Source organism: Uloborus diversus, chromosome 4 (assembly GCF_026930045.1).
Source record: "Uloborus diversus isolate 005 chromosome 4, Udiv.v.3.1, whole genome shotgun sequence".
Classification (NCBI taxonomy): domain Eukaryota; kingdom Metazoa; phylum Arthropoda; class Arachnida; order Araneae; family Uloboridae; genus Uloborus; species Uloborus diversus.
The window spans coordinates 64,423,084-64,447,658 of NC_072734.1; the positions used below are offsets into that span (position 1 = coordinate 64,423,084).

The window sequence follows — 24,575 nt, forward strand, 5'->3', positions numbered from 1 at the left end:
ACACAAAATTTATTTAAGCAGCCGCCGATGGCTTCAACCTTGGCGTAAACAGGCGAATGATAATATTGATGTATAGAGAAAAAGATTGATTAATACCATCGACAATTTTTTTAAGCAGCCGCCGAAGAAGTCAACATTGGCGTAAAAAGGCGAATGATACTATTGATATGTAGAGAAAAACATTGATTAATACCGTCGCTAAATTGTGTAAGCAGCCGCCGAAGGCGGCAACCCTGGCACAAAAGGCGTATTGCGTAAAAAGGCGGACCAGCTGGTCGCCGAAGGCGGCTAGTTTTAAATATTAATTGGTACCTTCTAATATTCAGTGTAGTATTTATTTAGTTAAAATTTAGCTTATTTTTATTTTTAATATTTTTCGCAATTAGTCAAAAGCATGCTGGGCAATGTGGATGGGGCAAAGTAAAATATAGTTCATTTCGCTAACTTCAAATCATTTACTAAATCACTTACGTATTCATTTATTAACTATTTTATTTACATTCCTTCATCTAATAATTCACTTATTAACTTATTCATTCACTTATTTTCTTATTCATTCACTCTTTTATTCACTGATTTATTTTTCCTCATGTGTTTATTAATTCATTTATTTATTAGTTTATTTATTGTTTCATTATCTTTTCACACTTATTCAATTATCCTTTTATTTGCTCATCAATTTGTTCAAAAATATATTTCAAAATCAAATAGAAAATGCTTCATTCAAAAAATATTTAATTTTTCACTTTGCCCCATGAAAAAAAAAGTGAAAAATTTTCACTTTTTTTTTTGAAGGTACAATTTTACTGCCAAAAAATTAAAAATACTGTTTTAATGCAATTTTTATTATAAAATACAATGTTCTTTCTTTCTGTACCGTAATTTTAAAAACAAATTTCCAATTTGTTCATTTTGAAAACGCCCAGTCATTTCAACTATTTCACTTTGCCCCACATTCCCCTACCACCCTATAAAAGCATAATCTGCATACGTCGGATTCAAATTTTAGTCTAAGATGTACGTGATTTGTAAACAAATTGAACATATAATAATAAGCAGAACATGATTTTTTTAAATCAAATATTTAATTTTTTTTCCACACTGTAAATTAAGTGAACTAAAAAAATGCATCACTTTAATTTCATTTTGGCTTAAAAAAAAGTTTCTAACACAGTTATTCCAAACTATTTTACAAACTTATAAAACTTTTAAAGAAAAAAATGCTTAGAATGATCTTTTTTAAGTAAACATTCCCGCCTAACTTTGTTTTTCTTCTTTATGGCACTAGTTACTTCATTCCAGACGTAACTATGGGTAACAATACCTTTTTTTTTTCACAAAAGAAAGAGAAAAAACTTCTCAACAAAAAAATTAAAAAAACCTCTCGCACACAAAAAAACATCGAATGTTCAGTTTTCAGTTGCTTTTTTACCATCTTTTGTGTTCTTTGGTTTTCTGCTTTCTGTTATTTAATTTTAGAGATTATTCTGATAAAAGAGAGAGGGAGAGAGAGAGAAAAAGGGGGGGGGGGGGAACCTTATTTGCACATTTTTTTTTTTTTTGGTTTCGTGCTTTATGATGCATAACTGCACTTGGCCTAAGCTTCGATTTTTCATCACAGTTTTATTTAAAGTAACACAGTAAATGAAAGCACTTTTCTTCCACCGCAGCTTTTTAATTCATCGCTACATTTTACTTTTTTTTTTTGAACTTGAAAATAAGTGACGTAAGATTTGTGTGTATGAATCATTGTTCGCAAACAAGTCAGATGTTTGGTTAAATGGACTTGGGGGGAAAGGGGGGGGGGGAAGTGTAATTTCGTTTTTTCTTTTTCACATTTGTACATTATGCATACAGTTTGACAAAGGATGAAAAAGGTGAAGTGTAAAAACTCTTTTTAAGAAAATAGGGTTTTTCATATAATCGACTTCCCTTTTGTTTTTTAAATTCAATTAACTTCGGCAACTTTATACAGTCTGACCACCGATGCGATAGAAAGCTATCCGCCAGTAAACCGGATGCTAACATCCGGTTTACTGGCGGAAATGGACGCAGCTATTAGTTTTCAGGGATGCCAGCTTTTGCAGATGTGTGTTAGTCTCTAAATTAAGCAGCACATGAGCACCCTCTTTCAGTTGAAATTGGAAGCTAAAATTCTTCCAGTATATTACTACCCACAAGTCTAAAAATATTAAGGGGTGTCCCGTTATCTAGGAGAAACTTTTTTTAGATTTATTTTTGACCCCCCCCCCACTCCACCCTCATTCAAGTAGACTCGTCTAAGCTGGACGTTTGCCAATTCCATAGCAACCGTGAGAAAACAGCTCATACGTTAAAAAAAAAAAGTTTCGAATTTCCGGTGAACAAGAGTCTCCCACCCAGGCTATTTCTAAGAGATTTTGGCGGAAGCCCCAGCCTGTATGTTTGTCCCTGGTATACATAATACTTAACATTTTAATGCTTCATGAGGATATGAATCTTATTACTCTTCATCTTTGGTACGTCACAAAACTAATACGACTGGATAATTTAAACCAACTATTTAGAGCTACTTAATTGAAGTTACATGTCCGCTGATCCAATGACATCGTAAATAAAAATTTGAAAATACATTTGTTGTTTGGCTATTCTGATTGCTTCTTTTCTAAAGATATTTACTATAATAAGGTCTATTTATGAACACCTAAGCAAAGCAGCATGTCTTTTATATTTCTCATTAATAACTGCTGCTAATCGATGGTCGGGTTGTAACTCCGGGCGTCTTCGAAAAGAATAAGATCATCAATATTGACACATGCGGCCTTTTGTCCAGACATGATTGTTGTAGTTTAAAGAAAAATACCACCACTTTCTGTGCTTTTCTCTTTCGATCATTTTCGTCTGAAACGATTGTTTTGAAAGCGTTACCGAACATTCAATAGTTTTCAAACACAAATAACTACATATCCAGAGTTTTGATACCTAGAAGAAAAACAAACGAGAAAAATGGTTGACTGTTCCACCTGGCTTTTAAGCGATTGGAGCCAAAACTAACTAGCACCCATTCCAACGGGGGCACACACATATGTAAACCGAATTTCGTTCGATTGCGCGGATTCAGTTAGATAATTTTTAATTTTGTTTGAAATAAACTTGAAAAAGTTTTGAAATTTTTAATAAATAAATAATTTATTAAAAATTTCAAAAAAAAAAAAAAAAACTATATGCAGACAGACCCCCTTTTGTGTACCCATCTCCCAAAAAGATCAAAATGGAATTAGAACATATTAAAACGAGTAAATCTGTCTACAATCGAAATATTTCACGAATCCATAAATGACTTATTCAATTAAATGAATCAGTCTTATTAGCGGAAGAGCTTTTTCAAGTATACTTCAATAATCGAAATAATTTTCAATAAAAACGAAAAAGAAAGAAAAAAGAGACTTTTTCATAATTTAAAAAAAAAGAAAAAGAAAAAACGTAAACGCAAGGTAGCAGAACGTTAAAAACGCACCGTTTAGTTTAATTAAATACCTCGAAAAATTTTCACTGCAATCTTTACTTAATAAAATCAATAATAATGAATAAAATTAATTATTTTTAATTTAGTGCTTTAAACTGCGTTCATAAAACTTGTTAGGTAAAAACGCCATTTGTTCTTATTTTAAAAACGACATAAACCAGAAAAAAAAAAAGTACATTTTTACAATTAAGTATATGCACATATTTGATGAATGGAGCTGGCGCTTTTTACGCACAGGGGAAAAAACATGATATCATTAATTATAATTTGCATTTTGATTAACGCTCTGCATCAGTTTTCGTGTTTGCTTAAAAAGTACGTTAGGCAAAACCGAAGATAAAGCAAATAGGGAGCAACGAAAAACGTAGTAGTGAAAACACTGCTCTAGATCGAGAAAAAGTGTTCCTTTTCCCCCCCTTCTTTTATTAATTTTTCTTTTTCCTTAATCTTTCTCGCAGTGTGTACTTACCACAACATGAAAATGAACAAGGCATAAGTATTTTAAAATATTAAGGATGCGTCACACTTTCCAGCGCTAAACCCGGAAATTAATGGCATCAGAAAGAGATTTCAATTAGTCACTTAGGGAAAAGAAGTAATGTGGGGGATCTGGACCAAATTTGGCAGGAAGGTACTTGGGCACACGAAAAGGAACGTAGGTGGGTTTTCAAACGCCAAAAAAGTATCGTTCGAATTTTAATTTTAAGACCCGTAAATGGCATTAAATGGCCTTTCCTACCCGAAATAACTATCCAACCATTTCGATTTTGACGCCATTCAAAAGCCCGCGGAAAATACCCATGAGGTTCTTTCATTTCCTTCGAACTGCAAAAAAAAAAAAAAAAAAAAGGCAGTAAGATCACTGGGAAAAAAATTAAAAAGCGTCATCAACCCTAATGTAATAGAAATTTTATGTCGAAAATTTATTGTTTGCGCGATCTCATTTTAAATTAGCGTGAGAACAATGGGGTCGTTTCCAAAACTTTAAAAGTATTTTTTTTATGAAAAGGCATGCTTAAAAACATAGAAACTGAACATTTTTTAAATAATTTCTTTAAGTTTAATATTTAAAAAAATTACTTAAATCTGTGCTCTTTCAACGCTTCTGCCGATGACATCACAAATGATGAAATGCCATTCACGGTCCAAAATATTTAATTCGCATCTTTACTCACGTGTATTGGCAACGATATGGTTTAGAGCCGCTATATAGACAGGCCGACGCATCAGCTTAAGTTTAGCCATTTTGGATCGGATTTTTTACTGTTGCTCTGCTAGGGTTATCGCAGCAAAGTTTTGGGTTTTGCCAAATTTGCCGAAAATAATACTTAATTTAATAAACAATTCACGTGCCACCAATAATCGCTCGCAGTGAACAATAACCAAAGGCGATTACTCGCCAGAAAGACAACCACTGAAACACGCGCTCCGATCCAAAAAGGCTGATCTAAAGCTGATGCGCCGGCTCGTATATATAGGGGCCTTAATATGGTTGATAGCAAGCGTAGAGCGCAATGGGGTCGTTTCCAAAATTTTAAAAGTATTTTTTTCTGAAAGAGCATGCTTAAAAACTTAGGATCTGACCATTTGTTGATAAATTTGTTTACTTTTGATATTTTTCAAAAATTACTTAAATCAGTGCGCTTTCATTGTTTACGGCTTCTACTGATGGCATCAAAAATGATTAAATGCCATTCAGTGTTGCCATTCACAATGCAAAATATTTAATTCGCATCTTTACTCACGTGTATTGGCAGCGATATGGCAAGCGTAGAGCGCAATTTTAATTCGCTGCTTGATTATCATAACGTGGAAACGTAGTAGAAAGATGCGGCAAAGTGCATCATTTGTGACGTCATCAAGACCACTCCTTGTTTGAAAGATCGAACATTTAAAAAAAATTAATTAAAAAATAACTGCTGGGAAAATGAAGGTATTTTCTGGGTCTATGTTATTATTATTATTATTATTATTATTATTATTTTTTGCTTATTCTATCAATTTCAGTGATTAAAAGTAGTACTTTTGACTGAAGGTAACCACCCCATTGTAATTCGCTTCTTGATTATCACAACGTGGAAATGTAGTAGAAAGATGCGCCATAGTGCATCACTTGTGACGCCATCAAGACCACGCCTTGTTTGAAGAATCGGACAGTTTAAAAAAATTAATTAAAAAATAACTGTTGGGAAAATGAAAGTATTTTCTGAGTTCAAGTTATTTATTTATTTATTTTTTTTGCTTATTCTATCATTTTCAGTGACAAAAAGCACTACTTTGGACTGAAGGAAACAAACCCATTCAGAATGTTGCCACTTTTTTTTCATCGACTGTGACTAAATAACATTTTGTTTTTGTTTTGAGATTAAAATTTTCCCTTTTGATTATTATTTGGCGATTTATCTTCTTTCTTTTTTCTTATAGATTTTAGGTGTTGCGTTTAATTTATTCGGGAATTTTCGATTTGTCGTTTTCTTTCTTTAAAGATGATTATTTTGACGGGAAATTCACAATGTTTCCCCCTCTAATTGAAGCTTGACTGTTGAACATGCGTCACGTGACAGAACTTTTATTTTTGAGTTAGACCGTGCAGAGCCGGACAATACAGCTAGTTTATAAATATATTTAATGATTTCAGTCTTATGCAATACATATAAATGCGGAAACAAATCGATAATAGATTGAATGGAATAGATTGAATAGAATTAAAGGTATTTGCCAAAGTACTGATACTTTTAATTCTATTTAGTTTCACTAGACGGAACAGTATTTTGTAAACGTAATGCTTTGTAGCATTTTTTTAAAAGATAAAGTTTAGTATTTTCTGTTTTAAAATCTGGCAATCCTGCCACCGATTTCTTACTAACGCTCCCGTAAGAAAAAAAAAGGGGGGGGGACAATAAAAATGCATACATTATAGTTAATTTTTTCGAAAAAGAATTTACTTGTCTGCCAAAAAACGTTTTTATCCATTAAAAGAAAGAAGAAGAAAAAAAAAAAAAAACTAGTATGTTGTGCCATCACGAAACTTTCTTCTATATTTTTCTTTTCTTTCTGATCCCTCCCCATGCTTGATGAGGAAGCAATATTCCCAACAAAAACAAAATTACACATGCAAAAACTTGACGACCATCCCAATGTCTGAATTATTACAAAAGCAAAGCAAAGAGCGAAAATTGAAAGTTATTTTAAAAGCCTTGCTTGAATTAATTACAAATATTTCATTTGTTAACAAACATAAGATGGCAACAGTTAACAATTTTAAATCATTGAGATAATATTTCCGATCATTTCCATACAATTAAAATCATGAGAAATATGCAGACGACAATCTATTACGATTTATCTTTCTTATTGTTGCATTAATAAAGCTATTTTTATTCACAAAAAAAAAAAAAAAAAAAAATTGTGACCTACTTTCCCCAATTAATTCTAATTTGAATTCCGAAACTTTGAAATCAAATTATGTTTCTCGCAATCGCGAGTTGCGACAAGACCCTACTGATTAGAGTTATTGTTTCTAGAAACGGCTCCCTCCCCCCCCCCCAAGCATGTCTCTCCTCCTGGGTGGTTACGTGTGTAGGCTTACGTGTGTGCACGTAGGCGTGTGTATGTGTGTAAAGGCGTGCGCAACGTAGGGGAGTGTGTATGAGCATGCGTGTGTAAGACATGTACGCCACCGCCCAGCAAAAGTGGTTTCCAGTGGACAGTGCTACGGACCAGCCGCGCCGCCGCCGGTGGACGGTGGTGCTGCAGGCCTGGTCCAAGCTGAAAAAGGAACCGTAACGCCAAAAACGGTCAAGTGAAAGCAATAAGCAATCGTGACTGCTCAAAAAATTAATTTGAATTTTTGGCATCTTGAATTCAAATTATGTTTTTCGCAATCACAAGCGTGTGTGTTTGTGTAGGCGCATGTGTGTGGGTGCGTAAGTGTATGTATGCATGTGTGTGAGTGAGTGTTGTGTACGTGCGTGTGCGTGTAGGTGTTCGTGTGGGTGTGTGTGTAGGCGTTCGTGTGTGTGTGTGTGTGTAGGCGTTCGTGTGTGTGTGTGTGTGTAGGCGTTCGTGTGTGTGTGTGTGTGTAGGCGTTCGTGTGTGTGGGACATGGACGCCACCGCCCAGCAAAAGTGGATTTCGGGGGACAGTGCTACGGACCAGCCGCGCCGCCGCCGGTGGACGGTGGTGCTCCAGGCCTGGTCCAAGCTGAAAAAGGCACGGACGCCAAAAAAGGTCAAGTGAGAACAATAAGCAATCGTGATTGCTCAAAAAAAAAAAAAAAAAAAAATTTGAATTTTGACATCTTGAATTCAAATTATGTTTTTCGCAATCACGAGTGTGTGTGTGGGGGGGGATATGTGTGTTTGTGTGTATGGGGTATATGTGTGTAGGCATGTGTGTTTGTGTCTGTGTGCAGTCATGAAAGTGTGGGTAGTTTTGTGTGTGTGTGTGTGTAGGTTTTTGTGTGTGTATATGTGTAAGTGTCTGTATGTGTGTGTGTTTGTGTGTGTGTAGTTGTGTGTGTAGGACATGGATGCAACCTGGAGACGGCTTTCGCTATAGGAGCAGCAGCGTGAGGAGCCCGCCTGTCCACGGTGATGGTGCAAAGGGTGGCGGTGGGAAAAATGATAGGACATCAAAACAGTCAAATGAAAGCAATAAGCAATCGTGATTGCTCAAAAAAAAAAAAAAAAAAAGAAAATTAATTTGAATTCTGAAATTTTGAATCCAAATTATGTTTTTCGCAATCACGAACTGAGACAGGACCCTACTCATTGGAGTTATTGTTTTTAGAAACGGCTCCTGTCCCCCCCAAGCCTGCCTCTCCTCCTGGGCGGTTACGTGTGCATAGTTGTGTGTGTGCCTAGAACTGTGTGTATGCACGTAGGCGTGTGTGAGGGTATGTGTGTGAAGTCGTGTGTGTGTATGTGTGTGAACGTGCGTGTGTGTAGGACATGAACGCCTCCGACCGGGAGAAGCGGGTAGCTCAAAACCGGAGCAGCCGCGCCGCCAGCAGAGGACGGTGGGCGGTGGTGCTGCAAAGGCTTCTGGTCCAAGTTGAAAAAGGCACGGACACCAAAAACGGTCAAATGAGAACAATAAGCAATCGTGATTGCTCAAAAAAAAAAAAAAAATAATAATAATTTGAATTTTGTCATCTTGAATTTAAATTATGTTTTTCGCAATCACGAGTGTGTGTTTGTATGTGTGCGTGAGGGTGGGGTATGTGTATGTGTGTGTAAGCATATATGTTTGTGTCTGTGTGCAGGCATGAATGTGTGGGCAGTTGTGTGTATTTGTGTGTATGTGTAGGTGTCTGTATGCATGCGTGTGTGTATGTGTTTGTGTATGTGTGTAGGGGTATGTGTGTGTATGGTGGTGTTTGTGTATGTGTTTGTGTGTGCGTGTGTGTTGGTGCGTGTATGTATGCGTGTGTGTGTAGGATATGGACGCAACCTGGAGACGGTTTTCGCTAGAGGAGCAGCATCGTGAGGCCGGCCGACGCGAAGGATGGTGCTGGCAGAGGGTGGCGCTGCGCCGGTGGGAAAAATGATAGCACGCCAAAAACAGTCAAATGAAAGCAATAAGCAATCGTGATTGCTCAAAAAAAAAAAAAAAAAAAAAATCAACACCTCTTGGAGCGATTGGCGTCAAAATTGAACCAAAGCCTGTTTACATATGGATTCACATACATTCGAAATTTCAACCAGAACGTAGCATTACTTCTTGAGATAGGGCACTCACAATGGAAAAAAAGAACGGGAGATTGCGCTACTCCCTTTTTAACTGTTGATACCAAAATAAAATCAGCTCTCATACCACTAAGGGCTACTTGCCGATAAATTTTTCTTTCATTCCGTTCATTATTTCTTGAGATACAGCAGTCACAATTGACGACAAAAAACATTCTATAGCTCAACCCCCGTTTGAGTTATTGACGCCAAAATTGAATCAGCACCTGTTCCTGTTAATGGCAACATATGGACCAAATTTTGTTTGATTCCGCCAGTTACTTCCTGAAGAATAGCAAGCACGCGTAACTCAAGAAACGTCCCATTGCTCCAACCCCCTTGGAGGAACTCGCGTCAAAAACCAATGGGCACAAGTTCACATAAGGGCACATACATGTACCAAATTTCGTTCGATTTCATGCGGTAGTTTTTGCTGTAGAGCGGCCACAAAAAACTGGTCACACACAGACGTGACACACACACATAGACAGACAGACATTTTTCAAAAATAGTCGAAATGGACTCAGCACACCTCAAAACGTTCGAATCCGTCAAAATTCGAAAATTTGCACGAATCCAATACTTTCTTCTATATATTAGATATAGAAGAAAGTAAAAACAAGTGAAAGGCACACAATGACTTAAATTAAGAGAAAATATTGTAATCCTCTCCCTCGTCACACACGCACAGTAGCGTAACTACGGGATCTGGCGCCCCAGGCGAACTTAAGAAATTGCGCCCTCCCCCACCCTGCAGGGTCGCCTCGATGGGAAGTCACCGGAGGTCACCGTGACCTCTCCAAAAATCCTTTTTTTGGTGGGGTAGGAGTACATGGACTAATTGATTCGACAAATTAGTATTGCAACTTAAATATTCTATTTTTTCTTACACACACACACACATATATATATATATATATATATATATATATATATATATATATATATATATATATATATATATATATATATATATATATATATATATATATATTTCGAATAGTTTTCAATGATGCTCAATGTTCCTTCGCAGTAGATGTAATGTATGTATATTAGGGTGGAACGAAAAAAACAAAGTTTTTATTTTCGAATCGTAATAGTGCGGAAAAGTTGCGATTGGTGAAAACTTACAAAACAAAACAAAAATTTTAAAAATCGGATAATATTTTCCGATCCCGCAACGAGCCTGAATATTTGAAAAAATGGAAAATTTCGTGTTTTCTTAGTGATTTTTCAAAAATTTTGTTTTAATGTTTCTTTTTAAGGCTTTAAGACGGAAAAGTTACGATTGGTGAAGCCTTCAGAAATTTAAAAAAAAAATTGAAATTGAATAATACCTTCTGATCCAGAAACAAGCCTAAAAATTTGAAAAAGTTGAGAATTTCAGGTTTTTTTCCGAACTTTTAACATTTTTGGTTCAATGTACACTGGTGTCCAAAAGTTAAGCATAATTCATAAAATGCGATTCATTGGTTGAAGAAGAAACAATATGTTTATGCAAAATAGTATAGTCGATGGTGTCATGCGCGAATTAGGTGCGCGTTTCGGAATGTGGATAAAACAGCTCGCACGCTTTAGAGAGTTCAGGCGCGTTTCATGCAATTGCTGTACCAAGAAACATTGGATCTGGTGAAACAGAACTAATAATGGCACAAAGACGCCAATTGGACATGTTTGCAAAAGGAAGAATCGTTGGAATGCTAGAATCTGGACGATCACAAACTGAAGTGTCTCGTATTCTTAATGTGCCTCAGTGTGTAATCTCGAGACTGGCAGAGGTTTTCAAATACGGGAGATGTTACTCGCCGACCAGTACCAGGTCGACCAAGAGTCACAACCGCATGCCAAGATCGTTTTCTGGCAATTTCTGCTCGACGTCATAGGGACAGCTGTGCCAGAGAACTGGGTTCGGCGCTCAGAGACGTCACAGGAATAACAATTTCGAGGCAAACTGTTTACAGGAGACTCAATCATGTCGGTCTGTATGCCAGACGACCAGCAGTTTGCATTCCTCTCACATCAGCGCATGAACGCGCTCGTTTAAACTGGAGCTTGCAGCATCGGCATTAGAGTCTGAGACAGTGGGCTAATGTGATGTTCAGTCATAAGTCCCGTTTTACTCTGCAGAGTGATTCTCGTCAGGTAACAATCTGGAGAGAAAAGGGGACTCGTTTCCAACCGCAAAACATAAGAGAAAAACATCACTTTGCGTCAGCAGGAGTAATGGTGTGGGCGGGCATTATGTTGGATGGCCGCACCGACCTCCATCTTTTTGAGACAGGCTCAGTCACTGGTCAAAGATACAGAGACGAGGTTCTTGAGCCTTATGTTCGCTTGTTTCCAGGTGCTGTTGGTCCTTAGTTCCTATTCATGGACGATAACGCGCCATGTCACCGAAAAGCTGTGGTCGATGACTTCCTCGAATCAGAAAATATCCAGCGAATGACGTGGCCTGCAAACTCCCCTGATCTGAACCTTATCGAGCATGTCTGGGATATGCTCGGGAGAAAACTTGCAGCCCGTTCGCCCCCGCCAAGCTCCGCTCCGGAGCTAAAAATAGCTCTCCAGCATGCTTGGAACTGTCTAAGCCCACAACTCATCCACCACCTCATAGAAAGTATGAGTAATCGTTGCGCAGCATGCCTGGCAGTCAGAGGTGGCCATACACACTATTGAACTTCAGCATCATCTTTTAAAGAAAAATTTTTATGCAAAGTGTAAACTCCTCATATGCCTAATTTTCATTTAAACTATTTTTTGGGATGATAAAAGTAAATATTACCATTTCTTTGAGTAGTTTCCTTATTTTGTGACCGTGTTGCACTCGCATATCACGTTTCCCCCCCCCTATTTCGATGTATATTTCTCACATTACTCACATAAGTAACAATTATGCTTAACTTTTGGACACCAGTGTACTTTTTCAGGCTACAGAACGGAGAAGTTACGTTTAGTAAAGACTTCAAAACAAAAAAAAAAAAAAAATATCTTTTTGAAATAAAAAAAAATATCTTCCGATCGCGCAACGAACCTACATGTTTGAATAAATGTAAACTTTAAGCCTTTTTTCAGCTTTTTTTTTTAATTTTAGTTTAACGATCCTCATAAGTTCGGTATGAAATACTAATAGAAGAACGTTTGTTTATAAAACAAATGTGATATTTTAGTATTAGCCTGCCTGTGAAATTGTCCACATGGCCCTTGAATCCCGCGAGACTCATATTTGTTTATGCCGCTCAGTACAGTGTATGCATCTAATACGTCCCATTAGCGCCTCACGATCTTGAATTTATGAGCTTTTTAGTTGGCTTGTGTCTATAGGTATCTTACTTAAATGAATAAAGCAGTCGTGCTGGCATCAGTATTTCTCAATCTTTCTAATGTGCGTGTGAAGTCGATTTGCTCTGCTAAACGTGTTTCAAACATGAATCCATCTTCGCAGAAAAGAATTACGAGAAAGTCCTTTGAGTGCCCTATATTTGGCCACCCGAGAGATTTGCCAGCAAATAAGCTCCCTACTTATGAAAATGTACTTCAAAGTTGCTTTCAAGAGAGATTTGAGTTAGCTAGAAAAGTCAATAACACGAAAGTGAGTTTTTCCATTGTTAAGGACATAGTGGCGCAAAAAGTTAAATGTATCTTTGATAAGGCCTCGATTCCTACAGTTTCCCTGAAAAGAGTTACTCAGCTCATTGATATCTTCTACAAAAAATATCTCAATTTCATGAGATCTTACAACCGAGACAAGGATAAACCAAAGTTTAAAGAAAGGATTGATGAATTTAAAAGTGAAGCAAGGAAACTCTTTGACGTCTCTGCGTGTAAGTGCGTAATGAATGTTATTTGCAATTGTAATAAGACCCCAGACATTTGTGAATGTTCAATTTACATGAAATGTACGTGTGAAAAATCTAAAAAGATACTGATCTCTGAACAAAGATTTCTCTATCTTCAGAAGAAACATGGCATAGGAAAAATTGGAACTTTGGACCAAAAGGAAACAAAAAGGTTGAAAAAAAGATTTCAAAGAAAAACCTATGCCTTAAAACGAAAAGTTACTGAGTGCGTTTCAGTCATGAAAGATGAATCTGATCTTTCAAATGAAGAACAACCAAGTTGTTCAGTCAAGAGAGAAACTGATAATGATTACAAGTCAACCGACCCAGAGAAGAAAACCCACTGGCAGATGAGGATTAAGCTGAAAACTACGGCACTAAGTAGCGATCGTTACGGCGTATCTGATCGTGCAACTGCTGCCATAGCATCCAGTGTGCTTCAAGACGTTGGCTTAGTGACTGAAACAGATACTTCCAAAGTTGTTGATAGACAAAAAGTTAGGAGAGAAAACAGCCAAAATAGAAAAGATCTGCAAAGTGGCATTAAACAAGATTGACGGAAGAAAAGATGATACTTTATATATAGATAAGATTGAATCAAAGCAATTTCGACGAACAGTGAAAGAAGAGCATTATTCTATTATCAAAGAACCTGATTCTGTTTACATTGGCCACGTGTCTCCAAACTCTGGATCAGCCAAAGACATAGTAAATAGCATTGTTTCATATCTAAATGAACAAAGAATTTCACTGGATGATTTAGTCATCGTAGGTTGCGATGGTACTAAATCAATACTGGGTGGAAAAGTGGCGCGATTCGTCAATTTGAAATTTATATTGGACGACCATTGCAATGGGCTATTTGTTTATTACTTTCATTGAGTTGCCTTTTCGCCGTCTTTTTCGGTATTTGGATGGTGGAACAACTGGCCCAAATTCGTTTTCTAGACCAATAAGAGAACAACTCAGAGGTTGTGGAAAACTGCCAGTAATAGATTTTCAAGCAATTGACTGTACAATTCCAGATGTAAACAGAAAGTGCTTGAGCAAGGATCAAAGATATCTTTTAGATATATCTCAGGCAATAAAGGGTGGCAATTGCCCAAATGATTTGTCAAATCGTGACCCCGGTCCACTCTCACATTCCAGATGGCTCACTTATGCAAATAGAGTCCGTAGACTGTACGTAAGTGTATCAATCCCATCAGGTGAGTTAAAAGACATAGTGACTTTTATTTTGAGATGTTACATGCCGGTCTGGTTTGAAATAAAGAACCACAAAAATTTCACAGACGGTGCCATTCATGTTTACAGAACAATTCAAACCTGTCGATACTTACCTGACAATCTGAAACAAGTTGTTTACACTGTCATTGAAAGAAACTCTTTCTTTGCGCATCCCGAAAACTTATTAATGGCAATGGTGTTTGATGAAAGAAGGCACATAAGAGAACTAGCGTTTAAAAACGTCTTAAAATCCGTTTAAATGGCAAACGGCCGTCTGTTATTTAAACGGCCATCTGTTTCTAAAGGCATTAGAAACTTTGTCATTCCATCTCTAAATTTCGAAGCAGAAGATTACACAGAGATTATTAATTGGAACACGACAAAGCTATCTTCTCCACCTTTTCTTCGAAAAGTTCCTAACAAAGACATTGAAAATCTTATTGCAACAGGCACTATACCCGACTGGGATATAAAACTATTCCCCTGCCATACGCAAGCTGTCGAAAGATGTGTGAAGCTAGTGACGGAGGCTTCACTCAAAGTGTGTGGATTTAAATCAAGAGATGGCTACATAAGAGCAACATTGAAATCTAGATCAATTATGCCCGAATTTTCCAAAAAATCTGATTATAAATTAGCTTCAACAAGTAACACTTAAAACAATAAGACTTGTATACTGGATTGTAAATTTGGTAAATATTTTATAACTTTCTATTATTTGAAAATGTTTCATTGTTGTAAAGAATGGTAGTTTTGCATGTTTAGAAGATACCTTAAAAGTCAAGAAATAAATTAATGTTTATGTGTAATATAAGGTTTTTTAAAAAGCATTTCTCTGTAACACCGGGGGAAAAAAACAAGAAGAACAATTTTATTTTTAATCACTAAGAAAAGATGAAACTCTCCCTTTTTTTTACTTTTCATGCTTGTACCTGGATCAGAAGGTATTATTTGATTTCAATATGTTTTTTTAAATTTCCGAAGGCTGCAGCAATCGTAATTTTTCCGTCTTAGAGTATTAAAAAGAAACGTTGGAGCAAAGTTTTTAAAAAATCGCTAAAAACACATGAAATTTTCCATTTTTTCAAATTTTTAGGCTCGTTGCAGGATCGGAAGATATTATCCGATTTAAAAAAATTTTGTTTTGTTTTGTTTTGTAAGTCTTCACCAATCGCAACTTTTCTGCACTATTACAATTCGAAAATAAAAACTTTGTTTCTTTCGTTCCACCCTGTGCATGCTCAAATTTTATCATTCGGTAAAATTGGGATTTCATTCGGCGAATTGAGAATTTTCCCCTTCCCAAAATTTTAGTTGTCCTCCCCCATTTCACATAAATTCAAAAAAAAAAAAAAAAAAAAAAAAAACCAATAGTGTTTGCAGTTCGTTAATAAATATAAAATATGTTCGTTCTTGAATTAAATGAAAATAAACATTTTTCAGTTCCGTTTATAGGAATGGGTCATTCCATAGTGACTAACGTAACATTCGCAGCTGATTTTCAAACTCTTTTTACTTACACCGGGAGTAAAAATAAATGTGTTTTGGTTTAATATGCAGATTTAAAATGTACAAGGTGACTATTTTTCATTTCTACCAAGAATTTAAAGCAAAATAAGCGCTGGCAGGTGTTTTTTCACCAAAAACGGCATCGTGACTAACGTTACATTTTTGCAACCCTGTGAAACAATGCTTATGTTACGAGCTATTTTTTTCTGAAACTTACGCAGACATTTAAAGTTGGCCGATATATTTGTAAAGGGTAAACAATCTATTTTTAAAATCGTACTACAGATTTGTTACAGACGAATCTTTTTTGGCCCTAAATGGTACTTTTCCGAAAAACTGTGTGTGACTAACGTAACGTGACTAACGTAACCATCGAATAACAAGCAATGAATGCATATAAAAAACTTTTTATAATTAATTTCTTGCTCTTATATTATTTTTACACTTTTTAGGAACCTTCTTTGTGTTGTATTATGGTTTTTTCTTTATTTTTTTTCTATATTAGTGTAAGAAATCGAATGGAAGGATTCAGTTCAATTAACTCAATTTGAATGTGCGAAAAAAAATAAATAAAAAAACTGCTTTTATAAACTGAATAACATCATTCTTGGCCTAATTAAATCCTAAATATCTTTCTTTTGAAAAATTAACTTTTTGCAAGTTGGTAGTTTCACTGAATTCTAGTATTCTGCTGATATACTAGTTATCGTTATAAGAAACTCCGTAGTACTTTTCAATGGCATATTATTTTTTAAGGTTTACTGATTCATCGAACGAATAGTGTTGTGCATCCTTTTAAATTCAAATGTAATATTGAAAAAAAAAAATATTCGAACGTTTTATCAGAATGCATTTTAATTCCAGATATCACCGCAAATGTTTGAATTTCTAAATGATCATTCTTGAATTTTCTAAAATATATGACAGCAGCGCTTATTGTCACTGTATCATGTAACATCTTCAAATGTTTTCCAACGAGCAGCCGTTAATTTATTTTAATAATAGGTGGAGATGTATTTTCTAAAAAATAGAGACGTTCTTCTTTGTTAAGACTTGATTTCTAGTGTCTTAATTCTTAAGCTTGGATTCTTGCGTTGAATGCACATTCAGTAGAGTACTCATTTTGCTTTACTCACCTTTTTTCTTTGTTAATAATTCTTTAAATTTGAAAGTACCTTTATAAAGACCTTTAAAAAAGTATTTTTCTAAGTAAACAGAATGTCTAAAATGTAATATTACTGGTATTTTTCACCCTTTACATTTTTAATCAATATAAATATTAGCAGTCATTTTTAAAATGTTTCGTTAGTCACATGCAAACTGTTACGTTAGTCACAGCTCAAATGTTACGTTAGTCACACTAATTATTTTATATCTACTGATACTAAAATAAATATTTTGCACTTTTTAAGTAGATATGACACAGATGTAAGAAAATAAAAAATGCTGTTTGGTTCAATCATCTGGTTTAGTTTCTAAGCAGAAAATAGTACATTTTCGTGACTAACGTAACGTAAATATTTTCAGTGAAATAACCAAACTAATTAAAATACTTATCTTATAATGTATGCAAAAAGAACAGTCAATTTTATTGGGCCAACATCTAATCATTTAGAATAAACATAGTTATTTTAAAAATTTGCAAAACTTTTTACATTGCACAAGAAAACGTAGACGCATGTTTTTTGCACATGTTAAGCCTTTTCTACAACCTTGCACGTTTAGAGCCAGAAGAAAAACACCGAATGAAATTTTTGCAAACTGTTACTGGATTTATGTACTAGAAAGTATGCTGAATGAAATGATAGGTCACAATTAGGGCTTTGTGGTAAAAAAATTTCTGAGGTTGAGGTTGACATTTCTATGGAATGACCCGAATGTATTTATTTATTTTTTCCAAACAGCTTTAACTTTTAACAGAACTTGCTTCAAACCAGTAGGAGAATTTATAACATAACGTAATTTACACATTTACTAAAAAAAGGAAAAATTACTTTTTTTTCAAGTAAAAATCAAAGCATTTAAGTTCTATTATAATTAGGAAAGCAAAGCAAATACAAAAAGCATTGCTAATCTGAAATTGACTAAAAAACATGACCATTTGCATACAGGCAGATAAAAGCACTATACAGGGTGTTCCGTTTTAACCTGCAAGACCTTTATTTTCGCAACCATTAGCTCTAGATGCATACTTCCAGTTGCAAAAATTCAAAATTAGATGCAGAGTTAAGATATTGAAAGTTTGAAGAAAAAATAAAAATGAGTCAAAAAATACAAAATTTAACTTTTTATACGGGCCTCAGGTCCCATAACTAGTATTTAGAGAAATAATCTCCATTGAAAACTATTACTGACACAAAAAACTTGACAGTTGTGGGACCAAAACTCAAGGAGATATTCCAGTTTAAAGTTTTAAGGGACCATACAGAAGATGAGAATGGAACTTATCGCCCTTTCAAAAGAATGACAGGTCGTCAAAGTAAGATAAACAAGTTATTCATATTTTTCATTGCTATTCAAAAATAAATGAAAATGTTATGCCGTGATACGCAAAAACACACTACAAAACCTCGAACAATTTGAAAAACCACACTATACACATATATAATTTTAAACACTTGTTAACTGCTATATTTTCCGCCAAAAGGTGTTATTGACGGCGATTGAAAAGTGGTGTAAGTCACATCTCTTTGCTTCTCACTGCCTCATTTGTGAACGGGTTTGTTACGATTCGGCGCGACTGTTTCGGCGCTGACCGTTTCGGCGCCAGATTTTTGCATTCTGAACTTTGTGAATATTAGAAATTTTAGTTCAAAGAAGAAAAAAGATTTCTGGAAGAAGTATGTGAATTTGTCGCTCTAGAATCTAGTTAAAATTTATTTTTAAAACTACAGTGGGGGGGGGGGGGAAGAGAGGAGGCATATGTGATAAACGTATGTTTTACTGCGACAACATAAAGGAAAATAAAAATATCTTGAAAAATTAGCAAATAATACCAGTACCTGTCCTACCTCTTCGTTATTTTTTTTTATTTTTATTATCAATGCTGGAGCCGTTTTGTGTTTCTGTGGTGATAATTTCTTTGTTGTAGCAGCTATTGGAAATAATTTCATAAGTCTTCTTCACGTGAAAACACTTTTCAAACTAACCAAAAAGCTCGACTTAACTATTACAAGCCCATGTATGGACATCAAGGTAAATTTAAGTCAATGTTTGATTTTTTTTATTGACTAAAAAATCATTTATTTTTGAAAGTTAGTTCTAAACACTAATATTTATCTGTAATCGATTTATAAATTTATTTTGCAAATTACTTTTTTTTTAAAGTTTTATTATTATTATTTTTTATTATTGCTTTCTTTTTTAACAAATAGTTCGTTGACAGTTTAGTGCTATAAAACAGTTACAGAAACTAAAAAGACACAAAATATTTTATTTTAATTTTAAAAAACGTTCAAAATATTTTTTATTCATTCTATTAGTCTTTATGAAACTTAAAAGCAATATATAATAATAATCTTTACATAATAAATATTATTTGTATCTTGTAGTCTTATAAGTTTTTTTTTTTTTCTTGTCTATTCTGTGTTCAAAGCACGCTACACAACTTAAAACTTTATAGAGAGCAGGGTTACGGGTGATTTTCTCAACACGTTAATTTTTTCCAATGACAAATATAAAAAATTCATCCTATTATTAGTTGACAGTTTTTAGTTTTTTACAGAAAAGATATTTAAGCAAGTGCACAAATTAATGATCAGCAAACGAAAAAAATTCAATTTAAATTTAATGAGTTTTATATTTAAGTTTCATAGAAAAATGTCAATGCTGTCTCCTTACTTATCTACTTCGAAAAATTATGAAAATGTTCTTAAACTTATATTTTATCAACTAATAATAAGTAAGAAAACAAAATGCATCTTTAAAAATATTACTTCATAAAACTTTTTACAAAGCTTAAAAAACAAAAGATATCTTGAATTTTGAGGTAATGTTTGGCACATTTGTATGCAGACAATTTCGATTTTTGAACCGGTCCTATTGAAATGGGTCGCGCCGAAACGGCGGCGCCGAAATGGGTTGCGCGCCAAAACGGCCGCGCCGAATAATCCCATTCCGTTTGTGAACGACTCCTTAACTCAGATTGTAATATTTGTAACTTACACCGCTATCATTTTAACTCAACTTTAGCAAGGAGACTTTTTCTTTTGGACATGCAAAGAAAAAAAAAAAAAAACTCTGCGAAGATCTGCCAACTTTTTTAAAGCAACCACGATTGCTTATTGTTCTCACTTGACTGTTTTGATGTCCTATGATTTTATATTCCCCCCGCCTCCCTCTGCAGCACCACCGTCGGCCCGGCCGCCTCACGATGCTGCTCCTCTAGCAAAAACAGTCTCCAGGTTGCGTCACTTACTTGCCGACCTTTACACATACACTTACACACATACACTTATACACATACACTTATACACATACACTTATACACATACACTTACACACATACACTTACACACATACACTTACACACATACACTTACACACATACACTTACACACATACACTTACACACATACACTTACACACATACACTTACACACACACCTACACACACACACTTACACACATACACTTACACACATACACTTACACACATACACTTACACACACACCTACACACACACCTACACACACACACCTACACACACATCAACACATACACACAAGCATACATACAGACACCTACACATACAATCACATACACATACCTACACATACCCCCCATACACACAACTACCCACACACACACACAAACACACATGCCTACACACACATACACATACCCCCCCCACACACAAACATACTCCCCTACACACACACGCCTACATACATACACTCGTGATTGCGAAAAACATAATTTGAATTCAAGATGTCAAAGTTCAAATAATTTTTTTTTTGTCGCGCATTCCCCGAGACACAAGAAGCCATCGGTGATCAGTTTTTTTATATGTTTAACTATGCCCATATTGATTTATACAAAATGTTTCCAGTCATAAGAAAAGGCATTGATAGCTTCTTAACTTTCTCTAAGACATTTAGTAGAGGAAGATTAAAGTTACTTTCAGTAGTGAACATGAAATCAGTTTTTATTTGATCATCATGACCATCTGTGGCGATGTCGAATTTTTATAGAGTTACAATGCTATTCATCGTTTTTATTTGTATAACAAGTTAACGTTATCAAATCAATAACAACTTACGATTGTCAATGAGTCGCTGCTCCAAGTAAAACGTGAAGACATATCACGTGGCAGCGACGAAAGAGAGCTCTTTGCTGAGCTTTTCTCCTGGTTTCAAAAGAAAATATTACTGGTATACTTCCTTAGAGATTCTAATTCTATTACGACGTGGTGGCATGACTGACTGTCATGTGAGAATCAGACAAAGGAACTTTCATAATGGTTGTTGGGAAGCAAATATGTGCTATTTCTATCATATGTCTATTATTGGTTAAGAACGTGAGAAAATTCTGTTAGGAGGAGCTCAAAAATCGATTTACTGGATATCGTTATAGTTACAATGTCACTAGAAGGGGTGTATGTACTCACTCTTGTGTTGTTCCTCTCGGCCTTCAGTTCTTGGATTTCCTCCTCCTTCTCCAGCAGCAGCTCCCGGGACTGGTTGAGCTCCTTGGTGAGGGAGGCGAACTCCTGAAAAACAGATCACAGAATAAGAATTTCATACTCAAGTTTGAGACAATACTAACTACGAAACAGTGTCAAGCAACGTAGATAAAGCACGAATAAGCAATCGATGTTAGACACGTATGACTTTACACCCCAAAGCCTAAGAGGGGCAGGTACAGACTAGCGTTTTAGAAAGGGAGGGGGGACATACTGAAAAATATAGAGATTGGGGAACGAGAAATTTCCATAACTGTTTGGGCATCAACAAAAAATGCCAAATCGGCGAGGAAGAAGGCATCTTGTGTGATTTAAACTTCATTCATTAATTTCAGAAGTAATGCAAGTAAGTATTATTTCAAATATTTTCTAAAAGAAATAATTAATAATTAAAAAAAAAAAAACACCATACAAACACCATATTTTGTTTATAAGGTATTTGAACACAGGGTGTAATAATATTTGCGTGACATTCTACATTTATATCCATCTTGCATGTTATTATTAAATTATAAACACACACAATAATGATGGATGGATAATATTGTCGTCAGTTTAGGTGGGGTCATGACCCTCTCCTTGTATTCGCTCCTGAAGCTCACACTTTCTTGCATTGGAAACCAAGAAGTTCCGTCTAGAATTAAACGAGCCTACTTTCCCGTATACCCATACTTCTAGTACCGTTCTAGTACCTGCTCAACATTCTCAAAAATAGCTAAAATGGCAAATTATTTCAAACAAAATTTTTTTAATATTTTAAGCTAATTGCTAGGAATAAAATATGCCTTACTCATCTAAAAAATTAGATGCGTAAAAAATAAATAAATAAATAAACGAACAATTAAAATAGCAGCACCTTTTAAACAAAGCAACTAATAGTAACGACCCCGGTAATTGGCACTTTAAGAGTTTGTCCTTTAAACTTACCTCTGTTTTCATTATTTAGAAAAATAATATTCACTTGCAAATATTTTTGTATTAAGGTATGCACATCTGTGCATCCATTTAGTTCACTAAAATCAAAAATATTTGAATTGATATTTTTATAAAAATAAATGCATAAAAAGTGACCAAAATCACCAGTAATTGGCACCCAGTGTATGACACCTTGTGGATCTAGTAATTGGCACATGTTAATAAAACTGGAAAATCACTTTATTGTTCACTTTTAGGTTACATACAAATAATATCATCATAATAAACATAATTAATGTTAATTTAAAGTAGATAATTTTACATAAATTAATGTTAAATCCCACATTTTGACGTTTCAAAAGTATTTTAGAGTGATAAAAATAAGTTTGGAGTTTTGTATGGAAAAAATATCGAGATTATTGTTGTTTCATTAGCCGGTATGCAGTTCCGATTTTACGAATTATAGCTGTTTCCACAGAAAACGGAACGTTCATCCGATGATTCTAAGGGACCATAAAAAATGAAAGATTTTTTTACTGTCGCAATATCTGACTGATGGCCAACCATATTTGCTTTTTATTGCTTCTGTTAAAAAATTTAACAGTACATTCTGTAGGATTCAACTCAATAGTAGAAATCATTTAATATAGTACCTGCAAAAGTGTCAGAAATCAAACAAAAGACACATTGCACAACATATTAGTGTTTATAGACACATGTGCCAATTACTGGAGACTAGCAAAACTGAAGCACCACTAAATGGCATCCATCATTATTTCAAAAATCCAAAAAGGGACGAAAATATATTTTTACCCAATCAAAGTAACACCTTTCAACTAAACAAAACTTTTGACAACGAAAATTTAAAATATACAAGCTGCGTCGCTCGGCTTTGCACGGTCCACCTCGAAAATAAAAGTTATGTCAAGTGACGCGAGTTCAACACTCAGGCTTGAACCAAAAAAAAAAAAAAAGTCAGTGAAATTTTGCGGTAGATTGCGGAAAACCCCCAAAAAGTAAACATTTTAAATCCCTGATTACTAGAAAAACTTCAAAACGAAAACAAGAATTTTACTTGTTCATATTCGAGAAAAAAAATGTCAATAGATCTCTCATCTCAATGATTTTCTTCACTGCTATACGTTTTAATAAAAGCATTGTTGCGGAAAGTTGAGATGAAGCACTGAATAATAATTTGAATGGAGGAAAGCCTTCGAAAAATAGGGATTTGATTTTGAAATCTAAGAGTCATAATTAATAGTTTTTAATTCATATCTCCGCTAATTATTATCGGAGGATTATGTCAAATAGCCAAACATGAAGACGGGAGGATTTCAAATCCATCGAAACCTGGTTCGATGGTCAGTTCACTGTCGTTCGGGAGAAGAAGATTGAACATACATAGATACATAGGTACGCTCAGTTTTTAATTATATAAGAGATTTTAAATCAGATTTTAATGGATTGATGCGCATGCTTCCCTTAAGCCGGAAAAGAAGCTTTTGAAACAAAAATGACTGATTTGACGCAAGCCACAATTGTTCCTCTTTCCTGAGAAATTAATAAAATGAAAAACGACGACATTCTACATTTTGAGAAGCTATGGCCCCTCTGTTCCAAAGGCGAAAGGGCAAAAATCACGTCCATCTTCGGAAGATATATATACAGATATATATACACGAAAAATCTAATTCCAAGAAAGGAACTACTGGTAGATGAATTCCCCAAACTCTCCTTCCATAAGCGGCGAAGCTATTTCTCAGAGAGAGAGACATGCGTAATTATTTATTTATTCTTTTTTGTTTTTTAGCAAGGGAGTAGAGTCTTTTGGTCATGCAATATGTAGCCTTATGGCTTTCCATGCTATTCCCTCGGCCTCTTTGCAGATTTGTCAATATTTTATAACGGGGCACATAATTGGCAGAGATTTCTATTGCTCGCAGAAGGAGATTTAATCCTGTCAACGCCGCACTCGCTAACAATGTCTAACTTTCATCTCATACATAAATGGCTATTTGATACACATTTACTAATAATTTATTAGTTAATTTTCTACGCATGTCCCGACAGGTTGTATTTCATGCAGATTCGTGAAGAACATTGCACCTCGAGTAATTTAATTTTAAATTCAGTTCACATTCTTTTTCATTTATGCCGAACAAATAAACAT

At 35.0% G+C, this 24,575-nt stretch overlaps 1 protein-coding gene across 1 annotated transcript in view; it reads right to left on the bottom strand.

The window, feature by feature from the left end:
* The window catches only part of LOC129220612 (liprin-alpha-1-like), a 183,490-nt gene that overhangs the window by 55,060 nt on the left and 103,855 nt on the right, over positions 1-24,575 (bottom strand). The window contains 1 exon segment of the mRNA XM_054855042.1: positions 21,416-21,517. Coding sequence (XP_054711017.1) covers positions 21,416-21,517 — 102 coding nt within the window.